The 20,348-nt window shown below is 38.7% G+C and overlaps 1 protein-coding gene across 4 annotated transcripts in view; it reads right to left on the reverse strand.

Annotated features, from left to right (window-relative positions):
- The window catches only part of NRF1 (nuclear respiratory factor 1), a 103,441-nt gene that overhangs the window by 54,408 nt on the left and 28,685 nt on the right, over nt 1–20,348 (reverse strand). For all 4 annotated transcript variants that reach the window (XM_010831686.1, XM_010831683.1, XM_010831684.1 and 1 more), the window contains 2 exons: nt 17,708–17,834; nt 5,385–5,525 (listed from right to left, as the gene is read on the reverse strand). In XM_010831686.1, the coding sequence (XP_010829988.1) occupies nt 5,385–5,525; nt 17,708–17,834 (268 nt within the window). The remainder of the gene's footprint in view (nt 1–5,384; nt 5,526–17,707; nt 17,835–20,348) is intronic.

The raw sequence follows: 20,348 nt of genomic DNA on the forward strand, positions 1-20,348 counted from the left end.
TAACCTCAGATATGCAGATGACACCACCCTTATGGCAGAAAGTGAAGAGGAACTAAAAAGCCTCTTGATGAAAGTGAAAGTGGAGAGTGAAAAAGTGGGTTAAAGCTCAACATTCAGAAAACGAAGATCATGGCATCTAGTCCCATCACTTCATGGGAAATAGATGGGGAAACAGTGCAAACAGTGTCAGACTTTATTTTTTTGGGCTCCAAAATCAATGCAGATGGTGACTGCAGCCATGAAATTAAGACACTTACTCCCAGAAGGAAAGTTATGACCAACCTAGTAGCATATTCAAAAGCAGAGACATTACTTTGCCAACAAAGGTTCATCTAGTCAAGGCTATGGTTTTTCCAGTGGTCATGTATGGATGTGAGAGTTGGACTGTGAAGAAGGCTGAGCACCGAAGAATTGATGCTTTTGAACTGTAGTGTTGGAGAAGACTCTTGAGAGTTTCTTGGACTGCAAGGAGATCCAGCCAGTCCATTCTGAAGGAGATCAGCCCTGGGATTTCTTTGGAAGGAATGATGCTAAAGCTGAAACTCCAGTACTTTGGCCACCTCACGCGAAGAGCTGACTCATTGGAAAAGACTCTGATGCTGGGAGGGATTGGGGGCAGGAGGAGAAGGGGACGACAGAGGATGAGATGGCTGGATGGCATCACCGACTCGATGGACGTGAGTCTGAGTGAACTCCGGGAGTTGGTGATGGACAGGGAGGCCTGGCGTGCTGCAATTCATGGGGTCACAAAGAGTCGGACACGACTGAGCGACTGAACTGAACTGAACATTGAAACAATACTGAATGCAACTTACTCTCTTTGGATGATTCAGAACTCATTTTCGGTCGTATATCGAATTATATTTCTAAAGTAGTCATCTCCATAGCATTCAGTGCAGATAAGATGATTAGTTGAGCTGTCTGGTTAACCCAAGTCCATCTCTATTCTAGTGCACTTTTATAAATCTGGAATTTTATCACTTCAAGGAAATCATGGTCTCTAGAATTGGTATACACTTAAACTTAATTTAGTATCCAAAATTGGTATCCACTTTGTCCTTTATTGTTACAGATCATATCTGAGCTCTTCTTCCTTGATTATAAAATAGAAATTATATACATACATAAACACTCTCACACTGGACAGCAAGGATTAAATGAGATACTCCTGTAAAGAGTTAGTATTGTGCCTTCCAACACACAGTAGCTACAGAAGAGACTTAAAAAAAAAAAAAAAAAAACAGTTGACATCTTCACCAGAACACTAAAAAAAAAAAAATTGTTGGACAAAACAAAGCAGAAACATCATAAAACTTGCACTTTAAAAAATTCAATTTTGGGTTTCTATGGTTATAAAAGTAATTCATGCTTATTACACAGAGACAATGAAAATCACCCATAATGCCACCACACAGTGATAATCACTGTTAATATTGGTGTATACACCTTTAAAATTTCACACACACAAGCTCAAGTTTTGTGTGCATGTTTTAAACAAATGAGATCATTAATTCTGTATTTCCTGAATAGAAAAATCTAGCCCCCCTAGTAGAAACAAACAAACAGAAATAAAGCCCTAAACTCCTCAAATTATACGGTACATAAGAAATGCTATTTTATAATCAGTTTTTAATTTAATATACCACAGTATTATTCTACTGTGATAGAGAGATAATCATCATTTCTAGCATCCAATATCTCACTGCATATTCACTTCCAGTCTCTTCTGGGCTAAGCTGCTCTTCTTTCCAGGTAAACACCACTACTATAATTTATTCAGTCACATTATTCTCAGATTTTCCTTTTGTAAACAATGCCATGAGCATGTATCTTTGCTTATTTGGAGGGCATGACATGCACATTGAAAATTTTGCCAACCTGCCCTCTGGAAAAATTTTACCAATGTACATTCGATTGCTGATGCTTTATATTCCCATCACCTTGCCTATCTAGGTTTGGTTTGAAATTAAACTCTGCTTTTACTACCCTTAATAGTTTTAGGATCAATAGGTTAAAAAAACTTTTTTAAAGGGAGGTATTTGTCTCACATTAAGAAATTATTTGAGGAAAACAAAATAAAATACAACTAAATAAAAAACAGCTGTGGGGGGGCCACCCCCAGGATTGGAATACTCAGAAATTTCCATTCAGCTGGGAGCTGGGTTTTTCATCGTTCTGCTCACTCCTCCTCACATTTGTTTTGTTTGCTACGTGTTATTTTTCACTTGTCATCTGTGGTGAGAAGGGTACAGAGGGAATGTACAACCATAAAGAAGACGTAGCTTCCAACAAAGCACTTCTGAGACTGACTCATGACTTGGTACCAGCTTCCCTTGGATGCACCACTGCACCAAGCTCTACTGAATGCATATTTCACAAAAATGAAAAAACAGTTTCAAATGTTTTACCCCCAACATGATAATTAAACTGTTTGCTCTGACTTCTATGATCATCAGCAAACTTTCCTAATTATCAGTAGTCATGATTTAATATAATAAAAATCTCAGATTATTTCAACTAAACACACCAAATGTGACAAAGAAGCAAAACACTCCCATGGCAGGAGAAGAGTTTCTTAAACATGGTACATTCCTTCTTCTTAATGATTAAGTAAGCCTCTTAATCAGAAGCTTAGTCAGCTTTAGATGTACTTTATATCTGAGATAGAGTAGATTCTTTACATTAGTCAGGTAAAATTCACCTTATGTTTTCTTTAACCAGTCAGAATAGCCCAACGTATTAATAATAGCAGGTATGAAGTGACAGGAAAAAAGTTTAGGTAATGTTTTCCTCTTTGAACCACTATCTAGAGATGCTTCAAGTATCCACAGAAAGATCTATGAATCCAACAATCAAAAGATTACAATTTAGCTTTATATTTATAAAATACTGCATTACTTCAGACCAAGTTGCTAGTTTAGACTGGCTCAGACTTAGGGGAAAAAAACCAGGCGCCACCCCTTGAGCTGCAGCATCAACGTCTGGACTGCATGAATGCCTACTCAGGAGCCCCGCGATCCAGTTACCCATGATACTGGACTCATTTCTGTTCTGACCTTCAGGTCATCTAATGAACAGATACATCTAATGAACAGAGCAGTCCCTTGGTATCTTCGGGGCATTGGTTGCAGAAGCCCACCATAGGTAGCCAAAATTAGAGGATGCTCCAGTCCCTTACGTAAACTGGCACAGGATCTGCACATAACCTACACACATCCTGCTGTGCACTTTGAACTGTCTCTGTATTACCTGTAATACCTAATACAACGTACATGCTATGTCAACAGGTGCCAGTGCTGCAAATTCAAATTTTGCTCTTTGGAACTTTCTGCAATTTTTTCCCAGTTGAATCCACAGATGCAGAAATCACAGATACACAGGGTCAACCACATTTAGAATACAGATATTATCTGATGCCAGGCAGCTATACTGGACCATGGGGAAGAATGGAAAGAAACTAAGCCCTTGCTCTCAATTCTAGCTGAAGAAACAGATCATACACAAGTAGAAATTTAACAAATAAGACAGTTTCAGGTAGTGATAAGTCTTGCAAAGACAGTAAAATGGGGCTGTATTAGTCTGTGACTTGGTGGTGAAGAGAAAGCTTCATTAGATGGGATAATCAAGAAAGGCTTGTCTCAGGAGGTGATATCTAAGCTAGACTTTGAATAAGGTAAGGTCAATCATGCAACAGTCTGGGAGAACAATGTTTCAGGTAGGGGAAATAGCAAAAGCGAAAGAAAGAGTTTGGGGTGTTTGACAGAAAGGAGGACGAGCATGGCCAGAACACAGTGACTAAGGGGGAGAATGAGAAATGAGGTAGAGGCCTGGTTATATAGGGCCTCAGAGGCCTTGGCAGTGTCTGAATTTGATTCTAGGAAGAGTGGAAAGCCATTAAAGGGCTGACACAAGAGTGATATTACCTGATTTAAGTTTTTTAAACAATCTCTGGTGTCTCTGTAGAGCATGGACTGCAACAGAAAGGAGATGAACAGAACTGATCAATGGAAAGAGTCCATGCAAGAAACTAAAGGTTTGGGCAAGGGTGGCGAAGGGGACCGAGACGAATGGTCAGACTCAGAGTATGTTCAGAGGTGAAATGACATGACTTGCTGAAAAACTAAATGTGGTTGGTGGGTAGTGAGGGCAAAACAGGAAACCAAGGATTACTCCTATGCGGGGACTTGAGCAACCAGATGGACTGTGCAGCCGTTAGCTGATGAGAGGGTACTAGGGGGAGGAACAGATTTGGAGCGGGGAGTGGAGGCAATTAAAGTTCTGTTTTGGGCCTGTCTGGTACTGAAAATCTACTAGTAATATAAGCTGGAGTACAGACCACACACAGATGGGATATAAAGGCCATCTGACAGGATGAGATTACTTTAAGAAAAACTACAGACAGAGCCCTGGGACACACCAATACTGGTCAAGTGAGAAGAGGAAGCGGAGCTAGCAGAAGAGCTGAGAGGGAGCACGCAGAATGGCAGGAGGATATTCAGGAGAGTGTTGGGTACAGAAACTGAAGAAGAAAGTTCTGAGAAGGAAGGAGTATGATAAATGCTGCTGAAGTCGAACAAGATAAAGAAAGAAGGGACTTTGCTGGCGGTCCAGTGATTAAGAGTCTGTGCTTCCACTGCAGGGGATGCAGGTTCAATACCTGGTCAGGGAACTAAGATCCCGCATGCCATGTGTCACGGCCAGAAAAAAAACAAAAACCAACAACAAAGATAAGAAAAGAAAACTCACAACTGGATTTAAAGCTAGAAGTATTAATAAAGAAAAAAGGTAGGAAGATATGTTATTAAAAAAGGCATTTGATCTTGATCAAGCTATCACTTTTAGAGCTAAAAAAACAAAAGGAACAGTCTCAGCAAAACCCCTGAGGTTATGTTGATTTACCAGGATTAGCACATTTTGACTTTCCCTCTCTAAGGGAGAGCAGGGAAGCAATGACCCAGGAGGGTGTTCTTATTCCCTGGAGAGGGGAGGCCCCTGTGGCATCAGTGTGGTAGAATTCAGAATTTATATGGAAAGAGGACCAGCTCAGCTCAAAAGAGACTGCAGGTCTCTTGCCCCATTTGATTGTGATTCATCAAAGTTCTAACAGTCTCCTGTCCAAACCAATTCCAGCTAAAAGTAACCCAAGGGCCCAACTGAAAGGAAAAAACTGCCAACAGGAAGAGAAGACCACATCCATGCCCTGGGCTGGGGGCATTCTTCTGGCCTACATTTTCTTTCCCAAGGTTGCTACTGTTTCACTGTCAGACTCCAGCCTGCATCTTCCTCTGATGGTGGATCACTGAGGACAAAACTAAAAGGCGATGTGAGGCCCGCCCACACCTGAGTCACTTGCTTCTCCTCCTCACTCCCCGCCCCTTACTTACCTGGGTCATTTTGTCTACAGAGACTGGGATTCCATCTATCGTGAGAGGCGGCAGCTCTGAGTTAACCTCCTGTGGTGCAGGGGCGTGCTCTGCCAGGGCGGACTCCAGGTCTTCCAGGATCATGCTCTTGTACTTACGCACCTGCAGGGAATTAAGGGCAGAAGTAAACAAGATGCCCAACAACCAGGGAGGGTTGATGCCAAGCAACCAGAGAGTGGGTGGGGCTGGACTCCCTTAGCCACTGCAGAGCCCTAAGAACAAACATGTCTACAACTAGCAGGTAAAAATACCCGCTGGCCCCAAAGACATCACATCGTACAGAATTAAATGAAAAGATGACGAAATTACAGGTAACAATGGGATAAAGAAGCGAGAGGAAAGAGTTTTCTAGAAATACTGCTCCTCAGTTAAAAATCACATTTTCTCAGTAAATGCTGGCCCCATTACCTGTTCCAGATCTAACAGGAATGGTATTCATATTCTGCATTTCCCAGGCCATCTGATAAAACCCAGCTGAGGCAGTTAATTACGAAAGTCATTTCCAAGATCACTGAGGATTTATGTCTCTAAAACTCTAAGCACCCTCTTTGAAACTTTGCTATGCCCGCTGTTTTCCTACAAAGCTAGATTACCAAACAGGAGATCAGCTGTACAAGAGGCTGAACTAAAAGGCATCAGAGAAAAAAAACAAGACGTGTATACTGGGTGTCACAGTGCAGCTGGGTGTCACAGGCGCCACCATCAGTAAGGCCTGGGGCCAGAGAGAGCACCACAGGTCAAGTCCTCCTCCTTTCTGTCAGGGACTCCCTGGAGACAGAGGTGGACTTTAAAACCATGAGGCCTCTGTAACTCTGACAAGGCCATATCTGAACCAGATACTTTTGGTCTGACTCCATTCCTTCCACTATTAGTGAAAGTCTCACAAAAAACAGAACAGCAGCAAGTTGCACATGTACACATTCTTCTATAGAATGTAGAGAGTTCACTGGATTCTACCACCATCAATAATGGGTTCACTTACTTATAAGAAATAGATCAGGGGGGATGAGGATACTTTAGGGATAGTAAAGGAAGCCATGGAGTTATAAAAATGTAACAAGATGGGATAGGAAATTAACTTGCTTTCAGGGCTCAGGCCATCATCATAGAAAAAAAGGCAAGGGAATATGAGGTTTACTCAGAAGTTGTAACAATGTTATAGTCCTGGACTGAACTCTCAGTCACCATATACTTCCCTAGAAATATCTCATTATAAAGATTAGAAGAGAAAAATCCCCATACTCCACCTTAAACATATGGAAAAGTAAAAATTATTGGCTACGATGTAAAACTTTTATAGAAATTTCCAACAGATCAACAACAAAGGTGATGAAAGAAAAATAGTGCAAACTTATAGAATCATTATTACTCTAGAGATTCAGTTTTATCCTGGTTTCTAAAAAGAAAGTTTCAAAATTATTGCCAATGTATTTACTGTAAATAGCTGTGTTGCCATGACATCGTCAAGGATATATATTTTCTGATTTCTAGGTTTCTACATCATAAGTAGAGTTTTTACACTACCGACCCACAGAAAAACTGAGTAAGCCTAGGTTATAGTCTTTGAACTTTAATGTATCAGGTTAAACCATTACATCAGTATATATGCTCATAGTAAGAGTAAATGAAAATAGTAAAAAAAACTTTCATTGTGCAGAAACATCTTGCATTCAAAGATAAAAAATCATTAGCTTATTACTATTATTACATTAATAGCTAGTTTCAAACAATTTCAGCCGTTTTATGGGTCAGTAGAATTCCAGAAATTCAGATCCAGGCATTTTGCTAAATTTATCCATTATATCTTGATTTTAAAAAAAAATGCTGGGAGAACATCCTTCAGAGTAATTTACAACTTCAGGTTGTGACCACAGTATTTCTAAGTTTGCTTAGTAAAGTTAACTAACTTTCCCAGAGTTATAAAGCTAGCATTCAATTCTACCTAATTTATCAATCCTGAGATAATCTCCCTCCCACCCCCCACCATTTATCATTCCTCTGGAAACTCAGATACCTCTTAAAATTGCTATAGACAAAGTGGTATGGGGCACAGCAGTCATGGCCTGCACATAAGTGACCATGGTTGCTATGGAGGCACAACTGCAACCCCCAGGCCTTTTCAATCAGCAAACCATTTAGCACCATTTCAGAACGGAATGTGAACCTTGGGTGTTGTCTGATAACTTTACCAGTGATCTTTCCGTAAGACCAAAAAGCACCAGCATCAAACTTGTCACAGCTGAGAAAAAGTCTCAGAGACAATAGCAGAGCTCTTTTTACAGAAATGCAGCATCACCCATGCTCCTGATGGTAAGGAAGACAATATATTACATGCAACCATGCAGACAATGATGACTCTGAAACAGGAAGTAATTCAGAATTGGACTCTGAATGTGAAAAAGTTTTAGGACTAGTTAAAAACAATTTCAGAAATTGGAAATTTATTTCACTTAAATTTTCCTTTTTACATATTTACAAAAGCAGTATGATCAAAAGCTGTCTAAGTAAGCCTGAAAAAGCTCTTTCAATAAGTATAAAATAAAAATTCTAAGTGATAGTAAGCGCTATGTCAAAGTTTATCAGTGTTTTTTCTTTCTTTGTGGCACATAAATAATGGTGCATCCTATAACTCATGGTATCACAGATATGATGAAATACAGGTTTGTTTTAGAAACTTCTACTTTCTATTCCAAAATCCACAGCTAAAGCCTTTGTTATTTCATACCAATATGTCACTGACAACTAACTGGTTTCACAATTCAAGTTAAAAACCACTTAAAAACAAATTCAGTTGGTCTGCCTACCAAGCTCTCCTCCTTCAATTCATTCTCTCTACTACTGCCATTTAAAATTTCTGAAAGATTGATATAATAAAATACCATTTATTGAATACTTGCTGTGTGTCAAGCACTGCATACATTCAGTTAATTCTCACACAGTTTTATAAAGAAACTACCATTATATCCATTTTGCAGATAAAAAAATTCGGGTTAAGTAACATTCCCAAATCATATAGGAATATAGCAGAAAGTCAAATTAATTTTTAAGTAGTTCCAAAGCCTGTATGTTTAGCCACTTCCGATCGTTTATCTTTTTTTCTCAAAAATAGTCCTACAGTGCCCCACTTCTTACAGGATTGCATTTCAACCATTCTGATCATTCCTTGCTTTCCCAATACTCTCTGCCAAGGCCACCAACTACAGCCGTGCATGCTCAGCCCTGTAGATTATGAGAATAAGCACCCCCTTGAGTTCCCCATGTATAAGCCAGAGTCCTACTAGGCAATTTTGTTCACCATCCTTCCTCTTTAGCCGGCCAGCCTCCTCACTAACTTTTGCATATAGCAAGTTCTTTTCTATCTCTATGGAGAAGGAAATGGCAATCCACACCAGTATTCTTGCCTGGAGAATTCCCATGGACAGAGGAGCCTGGCATGTTTCAGTACACGGGGTTGCAAAGAGTTGGACATGACTTGAGCGACTAACACACTTTCTATCTCTGGGTCTTTAATTCTGTTTCTAATTCAAATACTATCCATTATTCAAGACCAACTCAATTCCCACTTTCTCTGAGAAAACTTCCCAAGTGTTCTTGCCCTAATTCTTTTACTCTTTTAAATGCCAACAGACTCAAACAATCGTGTGTCACTTACGCTGGTCTATGTTGCACACAACCAGTGTTGACATCACTGAGCACAGGAACCAGACCTTTTAACATACATTACGAAACATTTCACATATTCAGACTTGTACAGATAAAACATTCTCATAACTACCAGCGATGCTGAGTTTAGGGTATTTATAGGAGACTTAAGAGTTCTGGGCACAGAATGAGCTTGTTGAGGATTTAGGAACTGGTTGCTACAACCATAAGTTCAATGGGCCTTTACTGAGGCTGCAAAAATAATCTCAGACAAGATATCAAAATCCTTCTGCACATTTGCTTTTCTGGATAAAAGAAGAATCTTCAGGAAGGTCTCAAAAAAGATTTTTAAAATTATTTTTTACCTATGAGCTCCTCTGTGATTAAAAATACACTGTCATCTGATGAATCTAACAAAGAGATGCCCAAGCACAGGGCTGCCTTCAGATCAGGGATCCTGAAGCACACTTGGCACAGAGCCAGGCCACAAGCTGTGGCCCACAGAATCTGCTGGCTTCATCCTCTTCTCTCTCCAGTCCCAATGTCAGCCTCTTTCCTCTCCTGCCTCAGTCCAGATCTCTTTTTCCCCAACCCCTTGGATCCCTTGTTCTGAATCTTGAAATCTCAAAAGACCTGGATGGAATTCTTACCTCATACTTTATATCTAACAGTCTTAGCCATTTGTTGCATAACTTAATAAACAAGCAACAGGGCTTTTACTTTATTTTTTATATTATTATTATTATTGCCTGTGTCATGTGGCATATGGGATCTTATTCCCCAACCAAGGATCTAACCCATGCCTTCTGCATTGGGAGCTCGGATTCTTAACCACTGGACCATCAGGGAAGTCCCTTACTTTATTACTTTTTAAATATGCTTCCACGTTTTAAGCAACCTGAAGCCATCTTTTAAAAACTTACCTAAATAAGTGAATGTCTTAGAAGAAGAAATCATGACCAACTCCAGAGTCAACTTATCTACTGGGAAGGTGGAATTAAACGAAGGCAGAAGGATGATTTCAAGGAAATATGTGATATAGCAGTAAGTCATAAAGAGAGTGTTCTTACGACTCAACAACGTTAAAATCTACCATTTACCAATTCCCATTAGATACAAAGTATGAGATAAGAATTCCATCCAAGTCTTTTGAGATTTCAAGGTTCAATTCCTTTCATGTCAGTTCTTCATAAAGACTACATATAGGAGAAAGATAATAAACTTTAATTTCTATTTCTCCCCAGTGAGGTTGCTATTATCTTTATTTCACACATGAGGGCACTGAGTCACATAAAGGAAAAATCAGTGTGGGAAATCACTCACAAAATCAAAACTTAAACACAGTTTTCACCAAAGTGAAGTTTTTAGCTATATACATTAACACCAACGTATGTGCATGATTCAATTAACTTGTCTAAAACTTACAATCCAATTGTGGGCAAGGATGTAATATGGGCAGAACACAGCATAGAGAAATAAATGAAAACCTGGAAACCATAAGAAAAGCTTCAATACCATCTATTAGAGGGCCCAGTAAAATTTTCAATTCTCCTATGACAAATTTGTAAAAAACTGATAATTTTGAGTCTGAAATCCATATTCCAAAGATGAACAGCCCTATGGAATTTAAAACTTCCAGAGTTCCCAGCAGCCTCCAGAAAAAAGAGCAAGAAGAAAGGTTAATGATGGCTTCAGGCAGGAGGACAAAATGCAAATACCAGAGTTTTAATATTATTTAATGAGATAATACATGAAAACTGCTTATAACTTATAACCTAGAACATAGCATTCAGTACATGTTAGACATTATTATAAAATCCAAATAATTTCTTTTACTGTTACTAATATGAGATTATGCAGAGTATACTGTATAACTGATTACAGTAAATATGAGCTGTGATTCTTTAATACCACCCTGTATATCAATATATATATAAGATTAAGGAATATTCTATACTTTGAAGGTTTAACGGAAGTCACTCGAAATAATCAGGAGTGTAGTATCCCTTTGAGAGATATGGTTTAATTACTTTTTCAATTTTGTATGTGTTTATTGTCTTACTGGTTTGGATATATTTGGTTATTTTTTTATTAAATTATCCACTTGGTTGAGGTTTTTTAAAGAAGAGAATTAATGCATAGCATTTCCTTACAATGTTCAATCTATTTTTTATCTGCAACTATAACTCATCTCACTTCTAAGACTGTGTATTTGTTTTCTTCATCCTTTTTCTCAATTAGTATGCTCGTTTATCTATTTCATTAGATTTTCATAGTTCAGTTCAGTCGCTCAGTCGTGTCCGACTCTTTGCAACCCCATGTACCGCCGCACGCCAGGCCTCCATGTCCATCAGCAACTCCCGGAGCCCACCCAAAGCCATGTCCATTGAGTCGGTGATGCCATCCAACCATCTCATCCTCTGTCGTCCCCTTCTCCTACTGCCCTCAATCTTTCCCAGCATCAGGGTCTTTTCCAATGAGTCAGCTCTTCGCATCAGGTGGCCAAAGTATTGGAGTTTCAGCTTTAGCATCATTCCTTCCAATGAGCACCCAAGATTGATCTCCTTTAGAATGGACTGGTTGGATCTCCTTGCAGTCCAAGGGACTCTCAAGAGTCTTCTCCAACACCACAGTTCAAAAGCATCAATTCTTCGGCGCTCAGCTTTCTTCACAGTCCGACTCTCACATCCATACGTGACCACTGGAAAAACCATAGCCTTGACTAGACGGACCTTTGTTGGCAAAGTAATGTCTCTGCTTTTGAATATGCTATCTAGATTGGTCATAACTTTTCTCCAAGGAGTAAGCATCTTTTAATTTCATGGCTGCAATCACCATCTGCAGTGATTTTGGAGCTCCAAAAAAATAAAGTCTGACACTGTTTCCACTGTTTCCCCATCTATTTCCCATGAAATGATGGGACCAGATGCCATGATCTTCGTTTTCTGAATGTTGAGCTCTAAGCCAACTTTTTCACTCTCCTCTTTCACCTTCATCAAGATGCTCTTTAGTTCTTCTTCACTTTCTGCCATAAAGGTGGTGTCATCTGCAAATCTGAGGTTATTGATATTTCTCCCAGCAATCTTGATTCCAGCCTGTGCTTCCTCCAGTCCAGCGTTTCTCATGATGTACCTTACATATAAGTTAAATAAGTAGGGTGACAACATATAGCCTTCATGTACTCCTTTTCCTGTTTGGAACCCGTCTGTTGTTCCATGTCCAGTTCTAACTGTTGCTTCCTGACCTGCATACAGATTTCTCAAGAGGCAGATCAGGTGGTCTGGTATTCCCATCTCTTTCATAATTTTCCACAGTTTGTTGTGATCCACACAGTCAAAGGCTTTGGCATAGTCAAGAAAGCAGAAATAGATGTTTTACTGGAACTCTCTTGCTTTTTCCATGATCCAGAGGATGTTGGCAATTTGATCTCTGGTTCCTCTGCCTTTTCTAAAGCCAGCTTGAACATCTGGAAGTTGATGGTTCACGTATTGCTGAAGCCTGGCTTGAAGAATTTTAAGGATCACTTTACTAGCGTGTGAGATGAGTGCAATTGTGTGGTAGTTTGAGCATTCTTTGGCATTGCCTTTCTTTGGGATTGGAATGAAAACTGACCTTTTCAGTTCTGTGGCCACTGCTGAGTTTTCCAAATTTGCTGGCATACTGAGTGCAGCACTTTCACAGCATCATCTCTCATGATTTGAAATAGCTCAACTGGAATTCCATCACCTCCACTAGCTTTGTTCATAGTAATGCTTCCTAAGGCCCACTTGACTTCACATTCCAGGATGTCTGGCTCTAGGTGAGTGGTCACACCATCGTGATTATCTGAGTTGTGAAGATCTCTTTGGTACAGTTCTTCTGTGTATTCTTGCCACCTCTTCTTAGTATCTTCTGCTTCTATTAGGTCCATACCATTTCTGTCCTTTACTGAGCCCATCTTTCCATGAAATGTTCCCTTGGTATCTCTAATCTTCTTGAAGAGATCTCTAGTCTTTCCTATTCTATTGTTTTCCTCTATTTCTTTGCACTGATCGCTGAGGAAGGCTTTCTTATCTCTCCTTGCTGTTCTTTGGAACTCTGCATTCAAATGGGTATATCTTTCCTTTTCTCCTTTGCTTTTCGCTTCTCTTCTTTTCACAGCTATTTGTAAGGCCTCCTCAGACAGCCATTTTGCTTTTTTGCATTTCTTTTCCATGGGGATGGTCTTGATCTCTGTCTCCTGTACAATGTCACGAACTTCCGTCCATAATTCATCAGGCACTCTGTCTATCAGATCTAGCCCCTTAAATCTATTTCTCACTTCCACTGTATAGTCATAAGGGATTTGATTTAGGTCATACCTGAATGGTCTAGTGGTTTTCTCCACTGTCTTTAATTTCAGTCTGAATTTGGCAATAAGGAGTTCATGATCTGAGCCACAGTCAGCTCCTGGTCTTGTTTTTGCTGACTGTATAGAGCTTCTCCATCTTTGGCTGCAAAGAATATAATCAATCTGATTTTGGTGTCGACCATCTAGTGATGTCCATGTGTAGAGTCTCCTCTTGTGTTGTTGGAAGAGGGTGTTCGCTATGACCAGTGCGTTCTCTTGGCAGAACTCTATTAGCCTTTGCCCTGATTCATTCTGTACTCCAAGGCCAAATTTGCTTGTTACTCCAGGTGTTTCTTGACTTCCTACTTTTGCATTCCAGTCCCCTATAATGAAAAGGACATCTTTTTTGGGTCTTGCAGGTCTTCATAGAACTGTTCATAGTACCATTTCTTCATAGAACTTTTTCATAGTACCATTTCTTAAATAACAATTCTGTTTACAAAATCATTAATTCCTTCTACATGTTTACTTACTGTATATCTTTCTCAGATGAAGTTTCTTTTCTTTCTTTCTTGTATACATAGAAAAAAAATAAAGGCAATAAACATGCTTTGGAGCATCTGTTTAGATCATAATTTTTAAGGCTATTTAAAATTTGTTTTTAAATAGTTTGCAGATTAAGTTTTTCTCTTAAGTGTTTTTGTATACATATAAGTGATTGGCTTTGCTGTATAGCAGAAACTAACACCGGAGAAGGCAATGGCAACCCACTCCAGTACTCTTGCCTGGAAAATCCCATGGACGGAGGAGCCTAGTGGGCTGCAGTCTGTGGGGTCACTGAGTCAGACACGACTGAGCAACTTCACTTTCACTTTTCACTTTCATGCACTGGAGAAGGAAATGGCAACCCACTCCAGTATTCTTGCCTGGAGAATCCCAGGGACGGGGTAGCCTGGTGGGCTGCCATCTATGGGGTCGCACAGAGTCAGACACGACTGAAGCGACTTAGCAGCAGCAGCAGCAGAAACTAACACAACATTGTAAAACTACTACAGTAAAAGGTATTTTTAAATTTCCATGTGGCTGAAAATTTCTGTCAATCTTTCTTATATTAACTTCTAAATTTTCTATTCTTTAATAAAAAATATGACCTGTGTAATTTTCTATCTTTACAATTTATTAAGATTTACTTTGGGACCTAATAATAACACAGAGTCAATTCTTATCATCCATTCATGTAATTTTTCAAATATGGTATATTCTCCCCTAGTATGGTATCAATGTTAAATATGTTAACCTTTTATATTAACCTTATTAATTCTATTCTTCAGATATCTATATTCTTATTTATACTTTTCTTCCTTGAGTGACAAAGATATTAAAGACTCCTACTACCACTGTGGTTTCTATTTTTTTTCCTCCCATTACTAATTTTTGATCTATATTCTTTGCTTTAATGTTGAGACATAAAAGGTTCATTATAAATTTATACTGCTTATCAATACTAAAGGACCTATGGTCCTCAGTTAAGACTCATTTGTCTTGAGAATTTGGCTTTGTCTGATATTAATGCTGTGATCCATGATTTATTTTTGTAGGGATTTGTCTGACATTTGCTTTGCTTATTGTTTTGCTTTTAAAATTTAAACATCCCAGTTCACCAGCCCCGAACATCCTGTATCATGCATCGATATTAAAAAAAAAAAAAGATGAAAGTAATAAAAAAAAAAAATTTTAACAGCTTTATTGAAATATAATTAATATGCCGTACATATTAGCTTCCTATGGTTGCCACAAAGTATTACAAACTTGGTGGCTTCTATCAACAGAAATTCATTCTGTTAGTTTCATAGGCCCAAGTTGTTGGCAGGGCTGGTTGTTCTGGAAGCTCTAGGGGAGGTACCATTTTCTCATCCTGCCTAGCTGCTGTTGAGCACACACTGCTTTGCTTCTGACCCGTTCCTTGCACCCAACCTCTTGCTTCCGCTGACACATCTCCACCTTCTGTATCAATCTCCTTTTGGCTCCCTCTTACATAAAGACACTGTGATTAGATTTAGGGCCTACCTGGATAATCCAGGGTGATCTGGATTATCTCAAAAATCTTTAACTTAACCACACCTGCAAAATCTTTTATGTCATATAAAGATTTGGATCTGTGTATCTTTGGGGGCCATTCATTATTCAACCTACCATACAATACCATACAATTCACCCATTTGAAGTGTATAATTTACTCTTTTAAATATTTGCACGGTCACGTAAGCATCATTATAATCTATCCCCCATGAAAGAAACTCCAAACTCACTAGCTGTCACTTTCTATTCCTCCATTCCCCCCACCTTTCAAATCTGGCAACCACTAACCTACTTTCTGTCTCTTGAGATTTGACTACTCCAGATACTGCCCATAAATGAAATCATACACTGTGTGGCCTTTTATGAATGGATTCTTCCACTTAGCACAATGCTTTCAAGGTTCATCCATATTGTAACATTTATCAGTACTTCATTCCTTTTCATTGCTAAGTAATACTATACTGGATGGATAATACAACTTTTTTTATCCATTCATCAGCAGATGAACATTTGGGTTATTTCCACTTTGTGGCTATTATGAATAATGCTTCTACAAATATAGTGCACTGGTTTTTATATATAAGTTTTGTTGCTATGAACACTGTATGTATAAGCTTTATTCTCAGCTCTTTTGTGTAAATGTAGGAGTAGAATTGTTGGGTTATATAGTAACTGTTCTTTTGATATTTTGAGAAATTACCAAATTGTTTTCCAAATCAGCTGCATCATTTTACATCTCTAACTGCAATGTATGGGGGTTCCAATTTCTTCACATCCCCATCAACATTTATTATTGTCCATCTTTTAAATTATATTCATCATAGTGGGCATGAAGTATCTCTCTGTAGTTCTGCTTTTCATTTCCCTAATGATTAAGTTATTTATCAAGTGCTCATGTGCTTGCTGGTCATTTCTATATTTTCTTTGGAAAAATATTTATACAGATTCTTTGCCATTTTAAATTCTGTTAATTGTCTTTTTTCTGTTTTTGGCCATGCTGCACGGCTTGCCGGGTCATCATTTCCTGACCAGAGACTGAACCTATGCCTGCTGCAGTATAAGCACGAAGTCCTCTCCACTGAACACCAGGGCATTCCTGGATTAACTGTCTTGTCACTGCTGAGTTATAAGGGTTCCTTATATATTCTGGATACAAATTTCTATCAGATGTATTTTGCCAATATTTTTTTCTTTCCCATTCTGTAGACTGTCTTTTCACTTTCTTGATGGTATCATTTGCAGCTACTTTAAACACTTGTGAGTCACTGTAAGTATGTCACATAAATTGAATAGAATTGGGTTTTGATGTGGATTGTTTCTGTTCCAATCTAAAATAAAATCTTTAACAATAATATAATATTTATATTATGGTTTATAACAGAATTAACTGGTTTCACTTCCATTACTTTGTTAGTCAGGTATAATTTTGAACTAGAAAGCCATCTACCACACTCCTCTCAGGAAAGGTCTTAATATGCGTCCTATTCTAGGGACTCAGGAATCTGAGGAAAAACTCAAACTCAAAAATGTTTAGAAAGAATCACAACATCTGTATATGGGGAAAAAAATACAATAAACAAAATCTCAACTGATTACTAATTCTGAACTCTTGAAATATCTATGTTCAGTATGGGGGAAAATCTAATAAATTCATTTTAAGCTCAGAAATTTTATCCTAGTAAAAATAAAACGCAATTTAATTCTGGACAGATCATTATTCTATTAATGATTTAAAGTTACTTTATCCAAAGAAAGAACAATTCACATAGTAAAAGTATCCAAGAGTAAAATATTATTTTTATAAAGTTAGCTATAGATAGGGATATAATCAAAATATTCAACTATATTTCAACACTGAAGGATTAAATCAATTATTTGAAGAAATAAACAGGATTTAAAATACGCAATTCAGATATCAGTGATCAGTAAAATGCCTCAGGAAGTTCACATCTTGAGAAAATACCATTTTGTTTCAGCAATTTTCCTACAAAATCTTGCACTGGTTTCTTAAGGAATACAATATCATTTTTTCCCATTGCATCTGATGAGGTAAAATAGCTTGCTATGAAAAGGAGAAACAGAAATGATCCATTTTACTTTGATCTGCATAAAGGAGTTTGAAAACCAGTCTCAATTCCCACCCCTGGATGAAGGGAAGATAAAATAACTATTGTGCTAGACAAAGGATCAAAAGAATGCGAACAACAACTCACAGAAAGCAAAGGGTATCTGAGAACACACACAGTTTTCTTACCACATTCTCCAAAGGAGCTGCACCGAACACTTTAAAGACAGGGTTGGGTTTGGAGGGAGAGATACAAAGGACAATGGCTTGCTGTCCCACTCGAGTAGTATATTCATCTAGTGTGGCTCGAAGTTTCCTGAATTAGAGAACGAAAAGACAGAAATTATGTGACACAGACACAAGATTTCCTTTGACTTGAGACAATTTATTCTAATTAGGTATGTCTTCTTTTACCTGAATTGTGAAAAGGGTGTGTGTGAGGTTTAATATCCTGTTCAGCAGAAATATGTACATCCCTTTGTCCTAAAGACCCGTGACTAGCCCACTGACATGAGAGTCTACCCCAGGACACAGCCATGACACAATGTTGAATACAGACAGTATCATACTTCCTGATCTCAGCACCAAAAGTGTGCTGCTTATAATAATACAGATTAATACTGAGATGTCCTCCTATAGACTTTACTATATCATCTCCATGCTTACTGAAGGGGCCTAAAATGAACTGCTTCTGATTTCTTTGACTGATATAATCATTGTTTATGTCTTGCTCCGATGCTCAGTCACGTCCAACTCTTTGCGACCCTATAGACTATAGCCTACCAGGCTCCTCAGTCCATGGGATTCTCTCAGCAAGAAAACTGGAGTGGGGTGCCATTTCCTCCTTCAGGCAATCTCCCTGACCCAGGGATTGAACCTGCATCTCTTGCGTCTCCTGCATTAGGAGGCTGATTCTTTACCACTGAGCACCTGGGAAGCCTATTTATATCTTACTACTTCAAAATGTTGTCATTTCCAGATTTTCACTGTGATATAAACAATAATTCTTAGTCCTGAAGTATTTTACAAATGAGGATGGAGTAAAAGAGCTTTTTCAAATACATCAGCACTGTATTAAACAGAAACACTGTCCTCTCCTGGAAGTTATGGGAGATTATTTTAAAGTTCTACATTCCATAATTCTTCTGTGAACACAGTCTACCCTGTCAAGGGACTGGTGAGTCATGTCATTTCAAATGAAGCAAAGCCAACAAATCACAAGAAAGTTTTCCATCTTTCTCCAAAAGCACTGTCTATGCCCCTTTTAGAAAAGATGGCTCTATAAAAAATATATTCAATTCCTCCTGCCTGTACTATCATTAAAGGTAGTAAGATTTATCATTAAAGGAAAGGAAATTTTTTTGCCCATCTAGTGGTATATAACCTCTGTGTTAAAAACTACCATTAAGTATTTTCTGGATTTTCCCTTCAGTTTCTTATAATCTTACGTTCTTAATATAGACTATATTTTCTAACTTTTGTCCCCATATCATTTACAAGTGCTGGTACTCCATTTGGATTCAACATTCCAATAAACATCTTAACAATTTGGATATATAAAATACTACAAGAAGAAACTACTGAAACATTTTATAGACTAAATTTTTTATTATACATGAATGCATGTTGAGCAGCCTGTCAAAATACGAAGTCCTCCGTGAAACGCAGATGTGTAATAATCTTTCTTTGCAACCTACAAACTCTTCAGAAGAAATAAAAACAAGTGGAGGAAGTGATAGTAAAGTCGCTCAGTCATGTCCAACTCTTTGTGACCACATGGACTGTAGCCTACCAGGCTTCTCCATCCATGGGATTTTCCAGGCAAGAGTACTGGAGTGGATTGCCATTTCCTCCTCCAAGGGATCTTCCCAACCCAGGGATTGAACCTAAGTCTCCCGGTTTGCAGGCAGATGCTTTACCATCTGAGTCACCAGGGAAGCCAAGTAAAGGACCACATAGCAAACAAGAAATCCAGTGGCATTCCTTGAAACAATGATAAGAAAACACATTCACTGTCTCCAATTCCTCTCTTCCCATTCTCTCTTGAAGACCCTTTAATCCTTTCATCCTTACTGCTCCTCTGAAAACACATTATCAAGTTCAATCATGATCTCCATGTTGCTAAATTTAATGGTCAATTTGCATCTTAGTCAACCTGTCAGCACCATCTGATAGTGCTGATCACAAGTCCTCCTTCTTGAAACAATTTTTGCACTTGGTTTCCAAGACACCATTCTCCTGGTTTCCTCCTGACTCACTGGTCACTTCTTAGACTCTTTGATAGTTCCTTTCCTTTCTTTAACCCCTTCAGTGCACACTCATTCCCTCAGTTCAGTTCAGTTGCTCAGTTGTGTCCGACTCTTTGCAACCCCATGAATCTCAGCACACCAGGCCTCCCTGTCCATCACCAACTCCTGGAGTTCATTCAAATTCATGTCCATCAAGTCGGTGATGCCATCCAACCTTCTCATCCTCTGTCGTCCCCTTCTCCTCCTGCCCCTAATCCCTCCCAGCATCAGGGTCTTTTCCAATGAGTCAACTCTTCGCACGAGGTGGCCAAAGTATTGGAGTTTCAGCTTTAGTATCAGTCCTTCCAATGAACACCCAGGACTGATCTCCTTTAGGATGGACTGGTTGGATCTCCTTGCAGTCCAAGGGACTCTCAAGAGTCTTCTCCAACACTACAGTTCAAAAGCATCAATTCTTCAGTGCTCAGCTTTCTTCACAGTCGAACTCTCACATCCATACATGACCACTGGAAAAACCATAGCCTTGACTAGATGGACTTTTGTTGGCAAAGTGATGTCTCTGCTTTTCAATATGCTATCTA

Source organism: Bison bison, unplaced genomic scaffold, assembly GCF_000754665.1.
Source record: "Bison bison bison isolate TAMUID 2011002044 unplaced genomic scaffold, Bison_UMD1.0 scf7180017864530, whole genome shotgun sequence".
Taxonomy (NCBI): domain Eukaryota; kingdom Metazoa; phylum Chordata; class Mammalia; order Artiodactyla; family Bovidae; genus Bison; species Bison bison.